Here is a 24235-nt window from a genome sequence, read left to right as displayed (position 1 = left end):
ACTGTTGGAGAGTGTCTTGTGTTTGGTCTGGACAATGTTTAAATGGGTGGTATGTGAAAGCCACATGAATGCCAGGACCCAAGGTTTCTCAGCAGAACATTGTATTGTTGATCAGTGTCTTTTCACTTCAACTGTCGTTGGTGGTTTTAATGTTGTGGCTAATTGGTCTACTTGCTTTAGCTTAAGTCCCTGAACTTTCTGTTTCCACCTGAGTTAAATGGAAGTTACTCATTTGTGAGGTTCACAGCATTAAAGTTGCAGTAGGCAGAACTCCGGAAAAGGCAAAAATGGCAGATTTGAAAATGTGCAGTCCTTCTCCTGCAGCTCTTTCCTCCCCAACACAACAGCTTGAAACTAAAAGTCAACATTCATTTGTGGATTTAAGGATTTAGAGCCCAAACTCCCAGTTGAAGGTCTTTTATGTAACTCATTGCATACCACGTCCTGCTCTCAGTGTGAATGTTGTAGCTATTTTACCATCTCATCTGATGGTGAAAAGCTTAGCCAAAGTTCCTGTTACTGACTCAACTGTATAAAGCCCAAAATCAAAGCCAGGAGGAGGTGCAGAAGCCAAGTTTTTCTCTGAGTAAACTTGGATTACAATAAGCGGAAAGGTTAGTATGCTATTTTTGTCCAGTGATGTCAAAAAATACTGCCTACACCTGCTTTAATTGATTCCATTCTAGGTTCCCTGGAGCTCAGTTTGGTATCATAAAAAGTAGTTCCACTGAAGATTGTTTACAGTGACATCTGTTGGTTATCCACCTTAACCAGGACATGACAGATATCTCAAAACCATATGCATTACGAGATGCCGCAGTTTTTTATTTATTTATGTTTTGGGGGTTGTTAACATTTGAACCTTTGAAGACGACATGCAGGGCCCGTCACTGTACTGGAAAATTACTTTAGTGGTTTTGAAGGAGATGTAGAGCAACTCAGTTTAAGCCACACATGCACACAGCTTGCTTGACTGTACCATTAAACATGATCGCTCCTGTTGGCTGTTGGATCATACCAGGCTTGCTCCATAATGACATTCCATAAAAATGAATCATCCCGGCTCTCTGCCTCCTCCCTCACAGGAGGAATGTGGGTGGTGAGTTATCAGAGAGCTGGCATTGATACCAGCTGTGTTAAGAAGTCTGCCATGGCTGATGCTTCTGCTCGTCTTCCATTGTACAGTACATCTGTGTCTAACCTGGATGAGCCAGAACTGGATGTACTTCTTCGCCGCGAAGTATGAAGCCCTCACCTTTATCTGCTATTTGTGGAATCTGAAAAAACAGACTGCGTTTGATTTAGAATCTGACTGAAAGAAAACAGTGTCAAAGGGTATTATTCTGTACATTTAGGAGAGCCTCATTGTTTTTGTTTTTTTTTCTGTGTCCCTGCTTCCTTCAGCCTCTTCCCCAACTTCTGTGACCTCAGTATCATAGTGATTAAACAATTCTTTGCATGCCTGAACTGCTCTCTTACATTATGATTCTAGTGTTGCAGGAATGTTATCAAGGTGTTCTGGCTCTATCTCTGCTTTGTTTCTTCTTTGAGGTAGTTCAGACATATTCTTAAGACAATTATCATATAATAGGTGGTTTTGATTTTGCAGTCAGGGCAAGAAGTAAAGAATGCAAGTTGAAATGATCTTTAGAAGGTTGAACCTGATCTGGGACTGTCTCATCCACTATGCAGGAGACATTTCTGGACAGCTCTCACAGAAAAGATCAGGGAAGCAGTTGTGCATTGCAGTCTGAAGTATTGCAGCTCACCAGATGTACGCCTGTATAACTGACCAGTTAGTGTTCATTCTCAGTTGCTGCTGTTGCAACACTAAAAGAAAAGTGTTTGCTGACACGAGTGATAAAGCAACTGGGCTTGTTGTTGCCCCCTTTGTCTCATCACATTATGCCATATTGTGAATTGAATGAAGTAAGCAGGCTGTAACAAAGCAATGGACAGTTGGTACAGCTGGTCCACACATCATGTTTAATTGACATTACTTTTAAACATTGCAGTGCTTCAACTGCTCTCTCCTTGTTTTTCTTGTACAAACTTGCAGCATTATTTGTCTTGACCTGGGATTTAAAGGTTTTCTGATCAGGGTTTGGTCCTTATAAAGGACAGTGTGTTTTCAGATGTTGTGTGCATTTTAAATTTTTCTAAACTTCTTTCCTTTTGGATTTAGGATCTGTAGACCTTGTAGACAGGCATCTTTTCAAAGCCTGCTGCACCCTTTCCCTTGCATTTGTGTTATTTTCTTTTTCCTTATATTTGAATTTATATTCTATGGTGTGTTTTTATGTTCTGACCTCAATTGCTTTATTTCTTTGTGTAAAGTACTTTCTGATATTCCGCTCTTGGAGGATGTTAATAAACACAGCTACTTCCTGTGCTGTCTTCCGAGTGTTAACATGAAAAAATACAGTATATGATGGATAAGTATGTGCAGTTTTCCTTGGGTTACAACTTTGTATTTCCATTGTTGATCAGAAAATTTCCAGAATCAATTCTTGGTAGTCTTTTCTTTATCCTTAACCCTGTGATCGTACTTTACAAGGTGATGAACCAAGGATTGCACTTCAAGTTTAGTTGTCAGTGCTGTACTGGTTTGAAATTTAGCAAAACAAGATCACAATCAAGAGATCCATATTTGCTGTGAGATTTAATCTCTATATCCATCCTGTTCAGGAAACTGGAGAACAAAACAGACAGAGTAAGTGTGGTCTACCTGAGAAGACAAAACATTCATGTGAATTTCTGTGAATGCTGCAGCTGCTCCCCTATTTACTGTAAGTTACTGTGTTTAAACATTTTCAATTGTCAAGGCATTACTCCACAGTGAAAAACTGGGTCACTGAAACTGAATGAAATATAGGTGCCTTAAATTTGTGTGTTCTGAATGTGAATCATCACTCTGTTGTAATCCATGCATAAAAACAGAATAAGGTTTCTACTTAGTTGCAGACAGTCTCTGTGTTCCATGTGGCGCCTCCACGCTGCTCCATCATAGCTGAGGGCTGTGAAAGCAGAAAAATATGATTCCAAGTAACTTACCAAGTCTCATCTTGATTTAATCTCTTATCTCTCTTCATATGACTCTGACTCACTGCTTAAATATTGAATAGAGTTTGCATAGATGTTGCCCTACATTTATACCAGGGATTTACGACATGGATTCTCTGAGTGCAGACTCCGGGTATGATTTATAAAAATCTGATCCTCCACCAAATTGACACAGAGAACGTTTCCCCTGAGAGACTTCCCCTTAGATTTTTTTTAGGCAACAACTCTGGGTTGGCCAGTGTTGGAGCCTATCAGGAAAAGAACAACAGCAATAAATGTCACCATGCCATTGCATTGACGCAGATGTGGGTATGAAGCTTGTTGCAACTGGTTCTATGGCCGGACTTTTAACATGATGTAAAATCCAGTGACAAATGAACCACAATGCAAATTCCTTTATCAAACTGCAGCACAATGCAAATTCAAGTACCGTATACGGAACAAATCACATGCAAATTCCATTAGGCACATAATATCACAGGAAGACTCTGCTTCTCTCTACTGCTTTCAGAGTTCTGAACTCATTTCTTAGGTAAGATAATACCTATATTCTAATTCTTTGATCAACACTGCAAGGCTTAAGGCAACAATGCCCTGACTTCCTATGGCGGAAGAACTGTAAATGCTAGGAATTTGCAAAATGAGGAAAATTACAGAAGGGACACAGGAAGATGTTAGAGAGGGGCGATGTCTGTGTGATCTTGGAGCTGGCCAGGTGATTCGGTCACATCAGGTCTGGTAGAGTTGTGGTTGAAAGAGGGGAAATAGCAGCGCAGCTTTGGGCTGACTGCCATTTAAGACAATGGACCTCCTTAGAGATGGAGTTTCCTTGAATTGTGTATAGTTTCCACATTGTGAACGAAAATACAAGCACCTCAGTGGTGGTTTTTCCATCATGGCTACCCTGGTACAGAGTTCCCATCAGAGAGTAGCAGGTGATGCGTCAGAGGGAGTAATATAGGCCCTGTGGGAGCCCCAGTGAGCAGTATGTAAAACTGAAGGTAGTGCAAGCTTTGAATGGAGACAGTGGTCCACCTACAGGACATGAATACAGGAAGGTCGAAGTAGCAGTTTAACAGCTGTCAGTTGGATGATTTCTGATAGCTGTTTAAAATGCTAATGTACACTTCTTTACAGTTCGTATACTATGGTATTAAATGACTGTACATATGTAGTGTGGAATTGTAATTCCACTTACATGTCTATTAGCAAATGTCCTGCACATCCACACATGGGTTTTCATTTTTAAAGATTATTCTGCCAACCTACCATAGCATCATCTTTAGCAACATGAAGTCTGAAGGTCCTGGCAGTATCCATCAACCAGTAGGTAGCTTCTGTTGCTGCAATGGATGTTGACCAAAACAGGTAAGAGAGATCGCAAAATGTCAGTTAAGCTTTCTGCACACACATACCCCGAATTAAGTATAAGAGACACCCCCTGTGAGGTTGGACCACAGAGGCTTTAATTAACCATCGAATCAACAACTCGGCTGTGCTGTACAGTAGGCCTAAACAATAGATCAATTTCAAATCAGAATCACGATTAGAAACAGTGTAGGAAGTGACTAAGGTTGTAATTCAGTTTTATTTAATCTGAGAAGATTAAATGTTCAGAGGTTGTTTATGTCCGTTGATCAATGTAAAGTCACGCACAAAAGTTTACCTACACTTGTAAAGACCGTGCACATCAGGGCAATCTTGAGTTTTGAGCGACTCCTATAGCTCTTAATTTTCTCTGTTGGAATCATCAAAACATGTCTTTGTCACAAAAAACTATCACGCATTTTGTTTTGTTGATAGATTTATTATAGGTATTCTGGAAACATGGGTAAAAAAAAAGAAAAAAGATACATACAGCAGCTTGAAATATGAGTTTTGTTGATGTTAGTGTTGTTACATTTGTCTTAATCAAACTTTGTTCTTGGCTTGGCTTCTTAACTTCCCGCGAATAAATGCGACCTACTTCAACTTATGACTCCTCTGAGCCAATTTCAAATAGAGCTCATTTGATTCCCTCAGCAGACTAAGCCACAAACACTACAATGACAAGTGTACAGATCTGAAAAAGCAAATCATTGACTCAAACAAGTCAGAAAGGTTACTTGGAGCCATTTCAAAGCAGCTCAAAATCAATTGTACAAACTAAGTATCAAGCGCAACACAAACTATCACCTTCTGCTGAGAGACAATTGGTCAGGATGGTCAAGAGTCAACCAAGTATCATCAAAAAGCAGGTCTTTAATGAATCAGAAGCTACTAAACACAAATGCCAGTTTCCACAAGTCGAATGTGTTTTATATCACCATGGGCTGAGAGGCTGTCATACAAGAAGGGAGCCCTTCTTCTGGAAGCAGCACATTATGGCTCAACTGAAGTTTGCTTTTGAACACACGACAAAGAAAAGGCCTTCTGCGGGCAAGAATTAAGTTTTTAGATTGGTCTCCCAAAATTCCTGACTAAAACTCCATCAGGAACCTGTGTAATGTGATGAAGAAACAAGGCTGTGTTAGAAAGCCAACAAATTTAGGTAAACAGTATCAACTCTGTCAAGAGAAGTTACAAGTTTATGCCACCAGGAACACTGGATAAACAAAACGGGCCACATCACCAAAACTCATAATTCAAGTTGCTGTGCGTCTTATTGATCCAGCAGATTTTGTCATTTTTCCAAAAGACCTAGAAGTACAAATGGCAACAGAAGAGCTAAAATGCATGGTTGTTTTTTTTGTGTGTGTTTAAATGATTACGACATAGGAAATTATGAGCTGTCAGCAGCTATTGGAAACTTAAGACTGCCATTACATGCACAGTCTTTACAACTGTATGTATACTTTTATACACGACTGTATACTACGTGAATAAGGGACTGTGGTTTAACGATCGAAGCCTGACTTCACTCAAACAATTCAGTCTTGCAAATCAGATTGCAATATGTCTCTTAAAAATCGCAATTAGATATTCTCTTCAAATTGTTCAACTCTACTATACATTATTTAACACATTTAGCTGATTCTCAGGATGTTGCTTTTACTGCAATTGTTGAAGAAAAAATATTTTATAGTGCAGTTTGTTCCTTAAAATGAAAAGCTACATGGCACAAAAATATTGAAAGAGAAAGGTTTTATGTGAGACTTTATGTACTGTTTTAAACCTGCTGCTCTTCCTATGCAACAGCTGGACAGTAGGCAGTAAACAAGCAACAAGTTTTTCACATAAGCTCTAATAGAGGCAATAATAGAGGCATCAGCTTCTAGAATAAAGTCTGCACTGCCAAGCTGTCAAAATACTTGTCCCTCTTTGCAAGTATTTTCGCTCTGGTTCCTGAAACTATAATTACTGTTTTGAGCTTCATGAGGAAGTAGTTATTTTACATCATCAGTAGCCCAGTGGGTGGTACATTTATAATTTACACTTATGACTAGACTTATAATGAACACATTTTATTTTGCTTGTAATGTTTATTCATCAGTAGATTTTTATTTCTACCCACTACTAGATACCACTTTCTTGATCTTGATCTAATTATAGAATAACTAATGAAAAAAACACCTGTACAGTCAAATGCAGTCTAATAACATGTCTAGAGGGTGTACTAGCTATACTCTGATATACTGTTGTCAGAGTTGGGGCAATTTCCAAATCTCTCGTTGAAATCCAGGCGTTGAATTGAATCAATAACTTAAAATCAGCTGCAAACTTTGCGAGTCATTACTGTTTTAATTACTGAACCCTTAACGTGCAAACATTGCTTGTAATACTGATGCATAAAGAAGAATGAGTATCAGTAGTTTTTTTTGTATCAAGGTTACAGTATAAAGTGACACAACAAATCAACAGTAGGTTACTCAGGAATGGAACAGCAGAAATAGCACTTAACAAACATATGTGTAACAAAAAAAAAAATCTCATCTGTAAGTATATAAAACAGTGCAACAAAATCATCCAAAAAACTCTTAGGCTGAAGACAAAAATGGACAGTAGAAGTTTGGGTGTCACTAATTCTGAGACTACAAGACGTATCAGCACTGCGGTCTACCATGGACAGGCAACCCAAATACTAATGGGCTCCTTGTTAATGTAAATCTCTACATGAGAGGTATCAGGCACTATTTCATGTTACACAACTACAACCCATCTCTGCCCTTGTGCAGCTGCAGTGTTTGTTTTCTCTGGTCTGGATTTAGTTTTAGCAGAACCCGTCCTGGTTTCACAAGTGGTCATGGAGGAGATGAGGGAGTTGCTTTGGCCCTCTAAGCCACGGTTTTCTTCTTGCACTCTACAGAGCAGAAGAGGAAGTTCTGCACTGCCATGAAGCGTTGGCCGATCAGGCACTTGGAGCAGCCGGAGCACTTGAAGCACTGCGGCTCGGCGTGCCAGTGGTGCTCACCGTAGGAAACTCTCTGGGCCTCAGGCTCCACCGCATTCTGGCAGGCTGAGCATTTCTGGGAAAAGGGTGAAAATAATGTAAAGTCACATAATGCCTTTTTAATCAAATATTTTACATTTTAATTTTTTGCTATGTATTTTTTGCTTTATTTAAGTTGTTAATTTATGCTCCAGTATTTTTTCTTTTCTTTGTACTTTCCTCACTAAAACGCTGTCAAGCCCCACTATAGTCACACAACATATATAAGTACAATACACAGAAAAAGACCACTGTTGTCAGAGTTGGGGCAATTTTCTTCTTTTACTGAAGTTACTAAAAACGTAATTGAAGTTTTTTAGTCTTTTCATCCTGTATATGTATATATGTATATGTGTGTGTGTGTGCGTGTGCGCATGCGTGCGTGCGTGTCCAAAAGTGCACTTAATACGAGGACATATATTAAACCTAAACAAAATGTTCAGCAGTAGTAAAAAGATTACCCTCTTAATACTTAAATATTCACACATGAAGGCAAATATGAATATGAAGTTATATAAAAACAGTGGCTTTGCCAGAGACTATGTTGGACACATCCTGTAAACACAATTAGTGTTCTACATTTTGGCTTTGGGTGGCCACCATTCATTTACAATCACTCTCTTTCTATCAGTTTTACACTGAAGTCTGTTGTTCAACTTGTACAAGGCCTTTGCCTGATGACCTGTGACCCATAGGAATCTTGCTTTGACTAACACATTTCAAGCAGGCCTGCTACAGCACCCTCAAAGTATAAGAGTAGAGTGACAATTGATGCTTTTTCAACTTTAGGAATTTGAATATCAAATCAAACCAATCAAATCAAGTTTATTGTCATTTTGCTGTATGTACACAGTAGTACAGGCAAGATAAGAGAGCGTTTCTTCAGGATCATTTAATTAGTAAGTTTTGTGGAATGCACGTCTGGGATAAGACACTAAACGTTCACTGTCGCTGTCTCCTGAAGGGGCCGCTGCATCCATGCGCACCACCATATATGAGATTAAGATACAGTTTGACAAAAGCCTAGACTGGCTTTTAACTTTATAAGCACATGCATTTCGTTCACAGCCCTTTGATAATTGTACGTAATCCAGTAAGACAGCCAACTGTTTTCAGTCTTCTCTTCACCAGGTAAAACACACATCTATTGACTGAGCAGTTTCAGGCCTTCCTATTTTTGTAACTAATACAACTGGCAGTGTGTTGGAGCTGTTGTCTTCTTGCAGGATGAAGGTCCAATCAATAAGATTGGAGGAATTACATTCTACATAGTCAACAAACCAAATGCAACATGTTTTTCTGTCAGAGACAGTTGTGTGGTCTTCATGTTGATGTATACTTTTTTGTTCCAGTTGCAATGTTAACAAACAAAAGCACAGACTGAAATGAAAGCTAGACAACCACTGCACCTTTGTCAACAGTCCATGAGAAAGCAAACACTTGGGCAACAAGTTCCACCAGTCAGTCAGTTTTTAACTGATTTTAGGACACTTGACAACACAACCTGGCCATTTCTGTTAAAAGAGTGAGCTGCCAATCAATGAAAATTGATGATCACTCCTTTAATTTTCTATTCTATTCTTATGATCTTTTTCATCTTTTGATTTCAAACCCAATCTCTAACATAACTCTGCTAGTAACATACTTTTGGAGCAGACTTTCTGCAATCTTCACTGAACAGGAACATTATATTCTGCGAGTCTCACTTTCTATTTTTGATATACCAAGATATTACTTCTATTATTACACTGTTCAAAGTCAGACACTTTAAAGTCCTATGCATGATTGAAGCATTTATTTTGAGGGAAATATCCTGTACATTCTATACATATGTGTATCAAAGACACATTTCCTGTACATCAGAACAAGACTCTGATTTGATTCACATTAGGGCCTTGCAAGCTGTGACCACCTGCCTAACATGCTGTTGGTCCTTTACATGCAGCCTTTGACCTGCTGAGACATGAACACTTCAAAACCTTTAAGGACGCCCTGTGGTATCTGGCACGAAGACGTTAGCAGCAGTACATCCATTACAATCTGTCTCCCCTTCTTAACACTGTCATTAGGTACTCACCACTGCTGACAGAGAGCAAACCCTTTTGCTTTCGGAGATGCTCCAACCCAGTCGTGCCCCAATAATAATTGTTAGCCCTTGTCAAAGTAACTCTGGTTTGTACCTGAGCATTTCACTCATGTTTAGTATGTTGACTACTAGAATCTACGGTTCACTTACAGTTTAATACGTCCCAGAACTTGACATGCGCCTTTGTCGTAAGAACATTTATGTTATTTGTTTTGTCTACAAATGGTCATAATGTTTTAGCTCACTAGTGTATTTAAACAGTATTAGAAACACATGTGAGGAAAGTCTCACCACAGCGTAGTTCTTCATGTAGCAGGGTTTGCAGACAGGCTTGTCGTTCTCCATAACGTATGTCTCTCCAGCCAGGATGCAGTCACATTCGAAACAGCAGAAGTGTTTAAGGTGCCAGTTCTGGCCCTCAGCCTGAGTGTACTCGTTACTGAAGATCAGCTGTGGACAGACACGTTTCAGAGTATAGATTGAATAAGTCTCAGTCATGACATGTGCCTGTATAATCTAAATTTCACCATGACACAATATAGAAACAACATTTGGACTTAAAAACCAGAGGGTTATCGTATCCTCTCTCACCTCATCACAACCTCCACATCGTGGCTTCTCGCTGTCTCCGTAGTGGCGTCCACAGTACATCTTGCCTTTTTTCCAGAAGTAGATCATGTCAACCAGCAGCTCATGGCAGGTACAGCACACGAAGCACGCCGGGTGCCACAGCTTGTCGTAGCCGGCCCGCTCAGCGTAGACAGCTGGCTCACCTGTACGCATGGGCTGCTGGCAATGATGGCACGACTTGAAGGGAAAGAAGAGAAGGACAGAAGGTTGGTACGGTTATGGATTTAGACTCTGCTACCAACAAAAATAGCAGAAATGTACCAAAAAAAGCAGATATCTTCCATTATATGGATATGTACACATAAAAAAGGAAACAAACAAAAAACTCTGTGTCAAAATAATCAGTTACATCTTGTAGTGAAAAAGATTCATACAGGTCATTTAGTCCTAACAAGTAATTATTATGCATTTCCAGTAATTCTCAATAGGTTTACACAAAAGGGTGATATGACATTCTTTGATTCCATTGAAAATTCAAGTGGGGCCTCCTTTGATCTGACAAAAGAAACACTTTATCTTTCGGCCTTTGATCCCTGTACTCCTTGAATGAACACAGATGTACAGCTGCTGTAACCTGACTATGGTGTTTTTAATTAAAATGAGATAACTGCTGTTCAGTGAAGACTTCGGTAAGTAAGACAGAAGAGAAAAGCAAGCTCCTAACAGCGTGCTGTTGTGGATACTTCGAGGAATGAAGAGGAAAGCTGAAACACAGAGTGTGGAAATCTGTTTTTGAAAATCAGAACAGCAGAACAATGAAATGAATGAGAATGAAAACTATGAGAAGCTAGTAATAGAAGAAAAAAAAAGACAGCAAAATGAAAAAATACATGGAAAAGAGAAAAAAGAAGCTGAGCATGAATGATGTTGCCTGGTGATCTCACTTCAGCTCTGCTACTCTTGCATAACCAGGGCTGCTTTTTGATCCAGTATTAAACCCTTTTTTTATACATGAGCCACAGAGAACTGAAAGCAAGACTAAATCTTTAGAATCCACACAGGAAGAATTAACGAACTGCATGTGAGTATGATGAGAAAAACTTCAGCTGTGACTCATGCTCAACTGTGAATTCTTTTGAAATCACAATCCATCACCCTAAATAGGGAAGGCTGGGTCAGAGTTGATGTTGTGGCTCCACCTAGTGTCCTTTTGTTTAGGAATAACACTGGTTCACTCATGTAATCACTCCCAAAAGGATGGACAAAATGAGTAGATAATTACAGTAATTTTGTCATTTAAGTGGCACATGCATTGAATATGACCTAAACTAGAGATTTAGTAGTTGTTTCATGTAAATGAAAGAAGTTATCACATCTGCAAAAAACATTTTTCAACTGTGATTCACAGCTTGGAGGTACAGACCTTCCCTAGTGGTCACCAAATAAACTGAGGTGGTCAAAAGATAATTAAAAAAGGAAAAAAGGAAGTAGTGAATTTTGTCTCGTTACTTATTTTTCTTTACAATCGAGGGGGAATTATGGAACTGTGATGAGGGGTCACGAGTACACACTTTTTGATTTCAGGGGTTCACAAGCTAAAGCTACCACAATCCATTAGCATTATCTCGCGGCAGACTGCTAAAGGTACAATCTGTGTAATCATCTTCATTACTAGTGCGGACGGCCATGAATAAAAAACTGATGTGACTGCTGTCAAAGCTGAGTATTAACAATAAAATACTGTTTGTACCTTGTTGTCACCTAACTATGACTGTGAGCACTGCTGCACTGATTTACTACCTCTGGAGCTAGGAGGGATAATGTTCAAAGGCACTTCCTGAGCCTGACCCTGTGTTTTCTCACTGTGGCAGGGTTTCCCATAACTATTCCAACCCACTATCTACTAAACTTACTGCTGTGTTCTTGGCTATAAAACAAAATGGTACTGTCTTCAACTGACTGATCACGGGGGGGAAAAATCTGCATGTTAATATCTAAATGGGCCACAGTGCACTGAAAGCAGCATGTCTATATTAATATGATGCCCAAAAAAATGAACTATATCAAATTGGGATCCTAGGACAAGAACTATTGAGAAATACAATGCAGACAAGCTAGCCTCGTGTTTTTAGATGATATATCATGTTGGTTGTTGAGCTGCGATATGCAAAACTGCTGTTGGCAAAGTTTACACTTGACTTTCTGTCTATCTGTTGGAACAAAATGCAGCCACACTGAAAACTTCTTTGACATGAATGTCTATTAGTTTGGAGCTGAATCTGAGTAAACTTTCACTAAACATTGAATAAGGTAGACCTCGCTGTCTCCATTTTGTTCCGTGAGTTTAAAGTTGTGTTAATGCAGGGGTGTCTCCAAGTAGTCTGTTTCTTTCATTGCTATAAACAATGACATAACCGTGGAAGGCCATTAGTGTAGCACTATTCTCCTCTTGAAGGTAACACTTGTAGTACATTTTCATTATTTACCACACCATATATTAAACTAGAATACAATGATAGTAATGGTTTCCCTCTTTTGCATAAAAAAAATATTTCAAATTTATTCTTTTCAACTTTCAGTGGACACTGAGCTGATACAGTCATGTAATGGTATCATTAAACAAATTTATCTTGCCCAAATGGATTATTCTGAATTAGCTTTCATCAAAAACTAACTTCCTTAAAAAACTAACTTCATATTTGGCATAATGCCTATGAAACACAGTATATTGATTTGATTTTTTTTGCCATTCTGTGACATATATCGGTATCAGAAAATATTATGTACATATTGAGACTATCCTTTCAATGTGTCTACCCTGGACTGGTTACCATTTTAGAGCAGGTGATCATGATCGTGACAGTAATGGAGACTGAAGAAAACACAGACTGATATGCATATAATAAACAAATATAGTGCAAACTACTTACAAAGTTCTGTTGTGGTAGTCCAGCTTGCTGAGATCCAGGGACGCTCATGGCTCCAGCAGTGGCAGTAGTACCCATGGCCCCTCCAGCTGGCCCAAAGCCATCAGAGGGTCCAATCCCAGGCCCTGAAAGTGGTGCAGCACCACCAGCTCCAGCACCAGCTCCAGCAGGTGCAAGGCCAACACCAACTCCAACACCACAGCTTCCAGCCACTGGCCCAGAACCAGAACCAGCCCCAGCAACCCCAACCCCTGGTCTATATCCAGCCCCTCCAGCTCCACCACCAGCAACAACATCTGCTCCAGGTCCAAACCCTGCCCCTTGTGCACCAGGTGTACCTCCAGCTCCAACACCGGCTCCAACACCGGCTCCAACACCGGCCCCAACACCGGCCCCAACACCGGCCCCAACACCGGCCCCAACACCGGCCCCAACCTGCCCTCCTGCCTTAACCAGAGCCATTTGCTCGGGCAGCATGACATCTCCGATCCCCAGGACCTCATCCTTGTACTTGCGAACAAACTGTTGCATTTTCTTGACCTCGGCAGGGCTCAGCTCGTGGCACTTGGATGGATCCTGGTCGTGCTCAGGCAGCTGACGGGCCATCTGCTGCCGACGGTAAGCTGCTCCCTCTGTACCAGCCACCGGACGTTTCTCTTGGGGGAGCAGCTCAATGTAGCGCACCGCCTGGGAGGCCGAGGAGGAAAAAGAAAATCATTTCAGTTTGGATGGTATAAAGGAAGAACTGTGAAGGACAGGGATGAGAACAGTAGAGAGATATTAGTTAAGGACCAATCAGAAAGCAAGTAAGGGGAAACTGTCTTGTCTTATGTGAGAAGGCAAGCAAAACATGGGCCCTGCAGATACAGTTCTAGACTAAACAAAGGCAAGAGTTTGAAAGACTGGCTGCGTTAATACCAAGGAGCAGATTAATGAGGTGGTGAGAGCTTCTGTCATTAAAAATTGCATGCTGTTTTTAATCATCAGCGCTTCAAAAATTAATGTAACTTTATAAAATGATTGATCAGATAAATGTGTCATTAGAATATCACTGGGTCCTGAAATGGACAACGGCTTTTATAAACAGCCCTTAAGTTTTTTATTTTTTTATTTACAAAAAAAAAAAAAAAGGTTCTAAAATTTAGATAGATAAAAAGCAGTTGTTTCATAGACAGCAATTACATGTTTGTTCTCTATTAATTATCTGGATTTAAATAGTTAGAAGGGACACAACCACTGAAAAAAAGGCAGAGACAAAAACGATTTTTTGGGTGATTGAAACAGGTGAGCTACAGGAATGTCCTCTATAGACACATCCTTAAACTTGTTCTAGTGCAAAACCATCTTTAGTTTACAGTATGAAACAGCAAACACCAGCAAACCATCACATGTGAAAAGTTATTCCTAAAATAGTTTTTGACTTTAAGAGGCATTGTATCACTAGTTTGAACTCTTACCAGATACTTGTTTGCTACTGGTGGTGCCCACTCATAGGTGACGGACTTCATGGGCACATCTTTGGGAACTGGCACTTTGTTAGCCTTGAGCGGTGTAACGCCAGCTGGTGTAGGCTGAACCTGAGGATGAGCCTGAGGATGAGGATGAGCCTGAGCCTGAGCCTGAGCCTGAGCCTGAGCCTGAGCCTGAGCGCTGCTTGGTGCCAAACCTGCAGAGGTTCCAGCAGGCTGTACAGAACCAGCTGTGGCAGAAGGGGGCACAATGGTGGAGGAGGCACTAGGTGGAACTGCATAAGCAGTGGCAGGGCTGGGCAGAGTGATGGTCACCATGTTGGCCTGGTACCTGGGGATGCCATCCGTCTTCAACTTGGCGATGAGGCCAGTGTATTTGGTGTCCTCGAACAGCTTGCCTACCTTCTTGTTCTCTTCCGAGTTCATCGACACATCATGCTCTGCAAGGCCACATTTGCAGTTTCGACATATTTTCCTGCACAGAAGAATGATAAGAAAACACTGAGAAGTTAGATTTTTCAAACATTTATGGGCTTATTTAGCATCTTTTTCCATATACTGTTTAAGCACTGAAAATATGTTAATTCAGAATTTTTACAGCCTTATTCAGTGTGGAACAATGTCTCCACTTTTCTAATTGCATATTCTTTATGTTATCCTCCTCTGTTGTCTTAACTGCACTGTAGTTTGTATTAAAGCAAACATGCTTTAATTTTTTTAAATTATCTTATTAAGTCAGTTGCAATCAACCACAACTCTCCCGTAATACTATGTCGACATGAGAAGCTCGGTGTTTGTTTCAGATATCTGCACTTTTAACATGCCTCAACACAACTGTCTTCATATCTGTGGAGTAATGCTGACATAATTTATGACTACAAGGCAAGCTCCAGCCTGACCAGCCCTCAGATTTCAAGCATGATAGGGAATAGTTCTTCCAGCTGTGTTGAACACGGTTTCAGTTGTATTTAAATGAGAATCATAATACTGTTCTATACATTATATATTCAATTGACTGATAGAGACCAACAAAATATCATTTTCATTATGCTTATATTAATGGATCTGAAAAAAACCTAAAAGCATGTGGGGCAGTATATGGACAACACGACTTCCCAGGGTCCTCTGTCTTGCTTACACTGTCTGTCGCAACATGTGCTCTTTATTTGCAGTGGCGACTCAGGACAAACAGTTCTGTTTGGACTCTACAATTATCCACACATGGCTAGTTTTCTTGAAGACAGCACCAGGTCCCGTGACACAGGCTGGAGCACCAGCACAAAGGCACACCACGGGTTTCTGGGGGTGGTCAGAATTTTTAAATGTCTGATGTCCAGCCAAGAATACTGTCCTGTTACAAGCCATGACCTTGCTGTAGCTAGCTGGACTACTTAAGAGTTGTTGACTCCATAACTATGACAATACTGTATTCTTATAGTGTACTAGGCTGAACACAAAAGTAATTAATGGCTCGGAGGGCAGGTGAGAGCCATTTAAATCTGCATTTGGAGTTAGAATCAGACCTCACCATGAAAACTCATCCCGTGCTCTCCAGTCAGAACCAATTAGATCAATATTCACTGGCCTAATATTTCCAGCACTGCTTTCACTATTGTTCACAATAAGTCTGTGACACATGGAACTCTGTGTTCAAAAACAAACATGAAGAGCTCCTGTTCTCAAACAGCATGTTCCTATTAGGCTGATGACTCCTGCTGCTGTTGGAGTATCTTTAATTAAGCAACCGACCAGACTGGGTCAATGAATTATGTTTTTGTGTTTTCCTTTTATTATTCCTGGAAGGGCATGCTGAATAGGCATGCTGTTTGTCATGACTGCTCTAGGTCACAATCATATACTGACAGGTTTTTTGGGGTTTTTTTTTACTATCGACCACTAACTATCCTCCCCTGAGGGTTCTGTGCTTTGCTCAAGAGAACTGTCATTTAGTCTTAAATTACACATGTGGCCCTAGTTTCATAAGGGAAGTGAAATTTACTCTCCACTGTGAACCTGTGCTACTGTAGAGAGAAACTGTACAAACCTCCAGAAATGCAGCTCAAAGCCCTCGCACTTGTCCTTGCATTTTAAACAGGCTGCTCCAGCGCCAAACTCGTGGCCAAGGGTCATCTGTAAACAAAGCACACAAGGGAGATTACAAAGGCTATCACAGTTTTCTTTTCCATCACAGAAGATGTACATATAACTGGGGGGGAAAAGTTTAAGTCATGATATAATAATAATGTACTGTGCATTCAAGACAAACGTTAGATTGGGACCTATATAGGACCAGTGGGACTTATCTGACACTTTGATAAAGTTTAATACTCAACATGGGAAACAACGACTCCTTTAAATTCTCTGGAGTGGCACATCTGGAGAGAAAGAGGCTGGCATCAACAATGACAGGAGCAAAAACTAATTTATTCTACTCTTAGTAGGATAAGCAAAAAATGTAATTTCCCAGTCATGCGGCAATGAAATACCACTTGGAGATTAGAAAGTTCTGACTTTTAAACATTAGCATGTCACATTTTGATGTCACTTTGATTTCTTGCCATGTTCAGGATAAATAAAGCAAATATTCTCACTGCATGCTCTCGAATGCAGTTCAGGTGTGTCATGACCCCCCCAAAAAAATGTCTCTCTCCTTGATTTAGGATTATTTATGAGCCATTTCTTTAAGTGAATAACATTCAGACATTCATCCTGTCCAGCTTCTTTGATTGGCAACTCTGCTACACTTCTCTCTTGCATCTGAGGTTTCACTGCCAGACATCACTCATGTCCACCTTAAGCCATTCCTGCTTGTTAGAACCATATATGGGCAACTATTCAATGATGCTGAAAGCCTCTTGGGATCCCAGGAGGCCCCCCTGCTGTCAAGCGAGATGTTTTTGACCCAAAAGACACTCACTGTAGAGGAATGCAGACAGTGACTCCTGTTTTCAATGGTGGAGCCTCGCTGCCAGAGTTTAGGCTTTTCCTGAAATTTCTGGAGTGAGATTTTCCTCCGCTGGGAGACGCTGACGATCACAACAATGAATTGTTGCAACATGATTTGTGATGACAATTAAAAGTGCCAAATCACGTCAGTCAATCTCTGTGAAACTGCACATGCACACCCCTTTCTCTTTTGCAGGCAGCATAAACATAACTGTAGAACTGGACTGGAAAACAAAAATTTGTCAAGAAAGAAAATGTTTGTTTTCTGGATTTCTTTTTCTCCAAATGGTACTTTCAGGATAACATTTGTATGTCCATCCATCCATCCATTATCTATACACTGCTTAATCCTCACTAGGGTCGCGGGGGGGCTGGAGCCTATCCCAGCCGACTTAGGGCGAAGGCAGGGGACACCCTGGACAGGTCACCAGTCCATCACAGGGCTACACTTAGAGACAGACAACCAAGCACACTCACATTCACACCTACGGACAATTTAGAATCACCAATTAACCTCAACATGTTTTGGACTGTGTGGGAGGAAGCCGGAGAACCCGGAGAAACATGCAAACTTCACGCAGAAAGATTCCAGTGGACGCGAACCGGCAACCTTCTTGCTGCGAGGAAACAGTGCTACCAACTGCGCCACCCTGCAGCCCACATTTGTATGTCCCTATTCTATTAAGTCCAGAGTATTACGTCTCGCTTGGACTTGTGTTTCAGTACAGACACCAAAGCAATACTGCAACTCAGGAGGACCAATGTCTAAACACAAGCAGCTGCACAAAACGTTGCCTAAATACACAACAATCTTTAAGAAAAAATGCATTGACATCATCTGTCTGATTTAGGTATGCGTAAACAAGATTACAAACCTGTGCTGTATTTATTGCTAACTATCAGTCTTTGATGCTCTTCACTGTGGCCACATTTCAGTTTATACAAGAGAAGTGTTCAGGCTGTTGCACCTTTTTTTACGAAAACTAATTGATACCGGCATGTTCATCTTAAAACTAAAACATCAGCTAAAACCCCTCAAATGAAAAGGCTTGAATAGCTTGGATTTAAGACAAAGCGAGATAAGTGGTCACAACTAGTGCAAGTCTAAATATTTATGTCAGACATGGTGAGGACAACTGGCCATTTTTGGCTGAGGTCACTCCATGTGTATATATTTCCTTGGAACACAGTTGTACCGTCTGCATTAGCAGTTGATGTTAATCAGTAACTTTGAAATTCTGACGAGGCCTGCAGGATGATTCAGTTTGGTGACAACACTCTGAAACAAGGCAGTTCAAACACAAAGTATACGACCCAGACCCAATGAGTCATGTTCATGAGTCACTGGGCTGCAGCAGGGCTGAGTTGAAAGCCAGTTGCGGCTGTAATGAAGGCTGTCCCTTAAATGTCCAGGTGGCCACCAGCCAGCCAGAACACACATCAATCTTTTAAAAATAAGCGTTTCTCCTGTTGTTTTCTGTCTAGTATGTCTACAGTACTTGACTCTTAGTGTAGTGCTGCAAACGGTCTGTTGAAAGTTGATAAAACAAAACTGGGTGTATTAAGATTCAAGGAGGCAGGGTTGAATTTTAGTCAAGGCAGCTGCAAAATTCACTTTTTTTTAAGTGGAAGCAGAACTTTCCTGTGTTCCTCCAGCAGTTGTTCAACCTCCTGAACCCCAACACCTGCCAGTGGGTTTCAAAATCATATTGTCTTTTAAAAAAAATATCAAATACCATCATGTACCAAAGCAACAGAAAAAAATCATTAGACTAACTTCCTGATGGTCTTTGAACTACTTCTGTGTGATGTACGGTGTCATCAGGAAACTCAAATCACATTTCATTAAATTCATATTTTACATGTTTTGTTTTTTTTTTTAAATGGCAAAAAAAAAAAGTTTGCTCAAACCACATTCTGTTAAAAACTAAAAAGAAAACAATGCTGTGAAAATAAGAAGCTGTTAGTGACTCAGCTCTGACCAAGAGTGATGTGACAACTATTCAGGGACTTTTCAGCTGAACAGGGCTGGTCCAGAGCAGATAGTAGACAAGTATGGAAACAGACTAAAACATGTAAGTAGTAACATATCTAAACTATGTACAGTCACCACTTTCTCCAGTAACACAAAAATGAAAAATGTTGTACATGTTGATATCAGTTTTTTTGTTTGTTTTAATTTTTGGAAAAAAATAATTTAAAATTTTCGACTTTTTCTGTTTCTTTTTTTTTATGATTTATGGCATTATAACTTTATGATACTGCCAAACAGCTTGGTTTTTAGAGGGTTACATTTCTTTTCATTTCTCAACAGTCATATCTTATCTGGGTGTGGTGAAAATGGAATACATTCATGCATTTCATATCACCACAAATATGAATTTGGTTCAGCCTCCTTGCTGTTGTTTTGGAGACAAATTTGATTTGCACAGCCTTGACTGCTTACTAGTTCATATCACAGAATCCTCTACAGGATTTAAGCAACAGAGAGGTCTGTGGATCAGGACACTCATATCTTCTGCACTTTCTTCCAAAAAATCTTGAATATGGAAGCTTAATAGTGATTTATGTTAGGGATACACAATGATATAGGCAACATAATCTGTGTCAACCTATATATTTATTTTTAAAATGAAACATCAGCACCTGCCCAGAATGAACATTGACAGGCAGAAAACACTGAGCATTTAAGAATTGAATATTTTGTTTGAAAATGTTACATAAAAATAAGCATACTACGCACGTTGAAGCAGTTTTCTTATTTTGCCTGTTGAATGTGTACATTTGAAAAAGATTGTATTTTATACCTGCATGTATCAGTGGGCCATCAAGGTAAGAGTTGGCATAATAATAAGTTAAAATCTACAACAAGTGAGACCTGATGCTCTGTGCAATAAGGTGGAAAAAAATGTGCATTCAGTAGCAGCAATACAACGAAATGAGCTGGAAAATATCAACATATTGGATATATGCAAACATCCAATATCATGCATCCCTCATGTATCTATTTAGGGAGGAAAATGACCCCCACCAAGGTCAAACTATTAAAGAAAGACCATCAGAAGCAACTTTAATTTAACACAATGCTAGTGCTGATGATTTCACAGCCTGCATGCAGTGCGCTCAGTCACAACCTATTACCTCAGCTGTTCATGGAAGAAGAGTGCCTGGGCCCAATTGAGGATAATGTTACCTTAACACACAGGTGGCCTGTCGTGAACAAGGGCCATTACAGTTTTAGCCTCTGGCTGATTGCAACCCTGCAGCCTCCAGCAGACAGAAACCCTGCAGCCACACCAGACTTATCTCCTCCAGGGATTAAAAACAGATGTCAGACTGGGTGTGTCTGGGTCACCCAGCTGCTCAGACCTACTTTTCAGCAGAAGCTAACTGTATATACATGCTTTCCCTGCTCTTTGATGGAGTTGACTTTGTTAGCTTCGTAACAGCAGGTAAGACCACTGATCAGCAAATGGAGTAGGACAACACCACTAGGCATGTGCTAAATTTTGGCTTTCTTTTAGGCTTTCTTCACTCTGGCTGAAAACAACCTACATGCTGGAGATCCTGCTCCCATCCAACACTGTAACTGTCAAAAGAGTAATAAAAGAATACCTTGTAGTGGGAGAAAATGGGCAGCAGGCTACATGTTACCTTGTTGCCACATAAGCACTATGGGTGTCATCATGTGTCTTAGCTAATATGAATTATCAGTCTCTGCATGTGAAGCAAGACTGATTTCCTGTGTAGACAACATGATAACTGTATTCTGAAGTGACTGAAGTCAAAGTGATGACAAATTTAAGTTGCATTTTATTAAGTGAACTTCCTTCCACTTCTGCCAGGTCTGTGCAGGTCTGTGCAAGGACTCAGGTGAACTCCACAGCTCAAATTACCAACAATTACAGGGGAACTGGTGCAGGAAAGGGTCCCAGGCCTCCAAAAGGAGCTTTTGGGACACCAATACTCAGCAGCTTACAATGTTTGCGTGCTTAACAGGCAGATGCAAAAAGTCCATAGCCAAATGGTGACCTCTGGGATTCAGCTGTTTTCACTACATGAACCTACACAAGGAGTTTATAAGCACACTGTCAAACATCATAAAGATCCATGAATCAAAAGTGGTCAAAGCAGAAGGAATCCAATGTATGCAAACAGGGATGTGCATCTACAATGACCTATATAATATGGAATGTATGACTAGTCACTGTGCAAAGTGTTGGAAATGTGAGACTGTCTGAGACAGTAAAAGTCACAATGCAGACAGGATGACTTGTTTTCTTCCCTTCCTGGCCAAATCCGGTTAAAATCCCCTTAGTTTTGCAGCATTTCGCTTAAAAGCTCAAACACATAAAAGTGATAAATAACTTAATGTCTTGGAAGCATTGGTGAGAGAAGTCCTACAAGTAGGCAGCTGTCTAAGTCAAACAGAAACATTTACTCAAGAATAAACTAACTGGTTTACATGTTACTGACACTCACTTAAAATGCAGCTGTTGAAGGTATAAAGCACAACATTTAAACACTGGATCACCCAATTTCATAGCTAATGGCTATGCCGAATTTAGAAATGGATTCCGTTGTTTTACTAAATACTCGATAATTTGTTAAAGAGCTTCAGAGTTTTTTTTTTATACGAAGGGTGACACTATATTGCGAATATTTCAAACGCAGTCTGCCGTGGAGTTCCTTCAGGTGGGAACTAAATCTTAAAGGAAAGTGAAAGGCAACGAGGCTGCTCATTTTGTACAAACTTCCAACAAGAACTTGATCATAATTTCAATTGATTAAATTGGCGTAAGTGCGCTTTTAGTAAACGTTTTATCAACGGAAATGCAAAAAAATATGACTATCAAACGAGTACGAAACTTGACCCGATACACAAACCATAACGTCGGACTTGCACCGTAACTTTTCTCGCCACCTGCCACGCGCTCGGCACACCTTTCAGGGCGTTCCCCGGTCAGCCCGGGACACCGACGGAGAGCACCGAGGTGGGGAAAGCTTACCTTCTTCACTTCCTTCTCTATTTCCATTTTTGTGTCTGTCAGGGCGAAGTTTTCTCTGGCTTCAGGGGCTTCTCCAGGAAGAGCTGTCAACAACAAACACTGATAAAACACGGGCCGGACATGTAAAACAAGCCCTGCTTCCCTACTGCTCGCCTCTCGGAGGTCCTGCTCCCACTACTGTCAAGTTAAGCAGAATCAATCACATCACATCCGGTCAGATGTTTCAAAATAAAACAATTCAGTTCGCATATTAAGGGAAGTTGTTTTTCTGTCAAGTGTGAAAGTGTATGGAAAGTTTTTACGTTTAAGTTCTATCGTGCATTTGTGTAAGTGATAATATTCAAACTGATTTTATTACTTAGAAACAGTCATTCAGATCCTTGTATACTTCCATACGTTCAATCATAATTATTGTAGTAATGTAATCGTCATACAATATCAGCCTATACAGTAACATGCAACTCAAACTACGACAAACAACATTAATACAAGCTAACGTTATCAAAACCTGATGATCTAGCTTACCAAGATTGCAATGTACACACTATCTACATCTAAATTTAATTTGATTCACACCACACTACAGCTGTAATTACTTTACAACTATGTTTCATACACAACTGTGTGGAATACAATTTTGTTGCTGCCATCGTTCGCTCTTTACTATAATAGCAGCATTGCCTTCTTTCCGGATAGATCTTCGTTTCTGCTCTCCAGCTTGACGCAGCTTTCACTCTGGAGGTCCCGTTCACTTTTCATTGATATTAAGGTGGGAAGACTTCCGCGTTGATAGATTTTTATCTAAACCAATAGGAACAGAGACAACGAGCACTAGCGCGCAGTGCAGCCAATCAGCGCACAGCAGGGGCGTGTCCATGGTAACAAAGGACGTGTTCGTATTTTGACACATTTAACCTGCTTTAGTCACAGTCTGTGGCTGCAGTACGCACTCTCAGTGTGCTGTTTTTATTCCCTCCCCTTCACTTTCTTGGTCCTCACATGATGTTTGACTTATTTTTAAAGGCACATTGTAAAAAAAAAAAAAGAAAAGAAAAGAAAAGAAAATAAACAAACCTGAACCTGAAATGTTCATGATACCATTGAACTATGAAAAAATATGCCCTTGTGTTATTAAATGTTTGTTTTTGTATTCGTTTTGAATGCATAGCAAGGACAGAAATATTCCTGGGACACACATACAAACACACACCACACATCACAGCTGGTCTGCTTTGTAACCTGCTGTTTGTGGCCTTTACAGAAGTGCCTGTCAAACAGCTGCAGTGTTGCCTCATTGACAGGAAATAATGGTGGTGAGCAGCTTCCTGTGTGCTGCTGTTGGCCTTAGCAAAGGAAGTGACACTGTCACACCCTGACAGGTCATGTATGGTCTTATCTGTCAGGATTTGATGAGTGTGTAGGCAGTTTTTTTCAGTAACTCTCCTTCACTATGATGTCTGGAAAGTCTGTAAACTCTCAGGCAGCTGATTCCCTGATGTGGTTGATTCAAAACTTAATCAGCCTCATCATGTATTATGAATCTACAAAATGCTGCACCCCTTTTGAGTCCAAAAAGTGACCTGAAAACATCACCCAATTAGATCCTGAACCAGGGCTGTACTGTGGCTCGGTGGTTAGCACCGTCGCCTCTAGAAGTGACAAGATCCTTGGTTTGCATCCCGGTTAGGATGTCCGGGATCTTTCTGCGTGGAGTTTGCATGTTCTCCCTGTGTAGCGTGGGTTCTCTCCAGGTTCTC

At 40.3% G+C, this 24235-nt stretch overlaps 1 protein-coding gene across 1 annotated transcript; it reads right to left on the bottom strand.

Moving 5' to 3' along the window:
* Positions 1–4854: 4854 nt before the first annotated feature.
* tes (testis derived transcript (3 LIM domains)) lies at positions 4855–22648 on the bottom strand. The gene is made up of 7 exons (XM_008277973.1): positions 22479–22648; positions 16568–16653; positions 14512–14998; positions 13058–13741; positions 10149–10364; positions 9849–10007; positions 4855–7508 (listed from the first exon to the last, which is right to left on the bottom strand). Exons 1-7 carry the CDS (start codon positions 22503–22505, stop codon positions 7317–7319), a joined length of 1851 nt encoding a protein of 616 aa, XP_008276195.1. The 5' UTR covers positions 22506–22648; the 3' UTR covers positions 4855–7316.
* Positions 22649–24235: the final 1587 nt, after the last annotated feature.

The sequence above is a fragment of the Stegastes partitus genome, unplaced genomic scaffold, assembly GCF_000690725.1.
Source record: "Stegastes partitus isolate 25-593 unplaced genomic scaffold, Stegastes_partitus-1.0.2 Scaffold112, whole genome shotgun sequence".
In the NCBI taxonomy this organism is placed as follows: domain Eukaryota; kingdom Metazoa; phylum Chordata; class Actinopteri; family Pomacentridae; genus Stegastes; species Stegastes partitus.
Note: the sequence above shows the minus strand (reverse complement) of the source record. Positions and strands in the feature narration are given on the sequence as shown.

What these genes read in the sequence shown, in the direction of transcription:
- tes (XM_008277973.1), bottom strand. Translation starts at nt 22,505, where the DNA reads ATGGAAATAGAGAAGGAAGTGAAGAAG. An exon ending in GATGTGGAGGTTGTGATGAG is followed by an intron (nt 10,008 to 10,148) that starts GTGAGAGAGGAT and finishes GTCTGTCCACAG; the next exon opens with CTGATCTTCAGTAACGAGTA. An exon ending in ACATGAAGAACTACGCTGTG is followed by an intron (nt 7,509 to 9,848) that starts GTGAGACTTTCC and finishes CCCTTTTCCCAG; the next exon opens with AAATGCTCAGCCTGCCAGAA.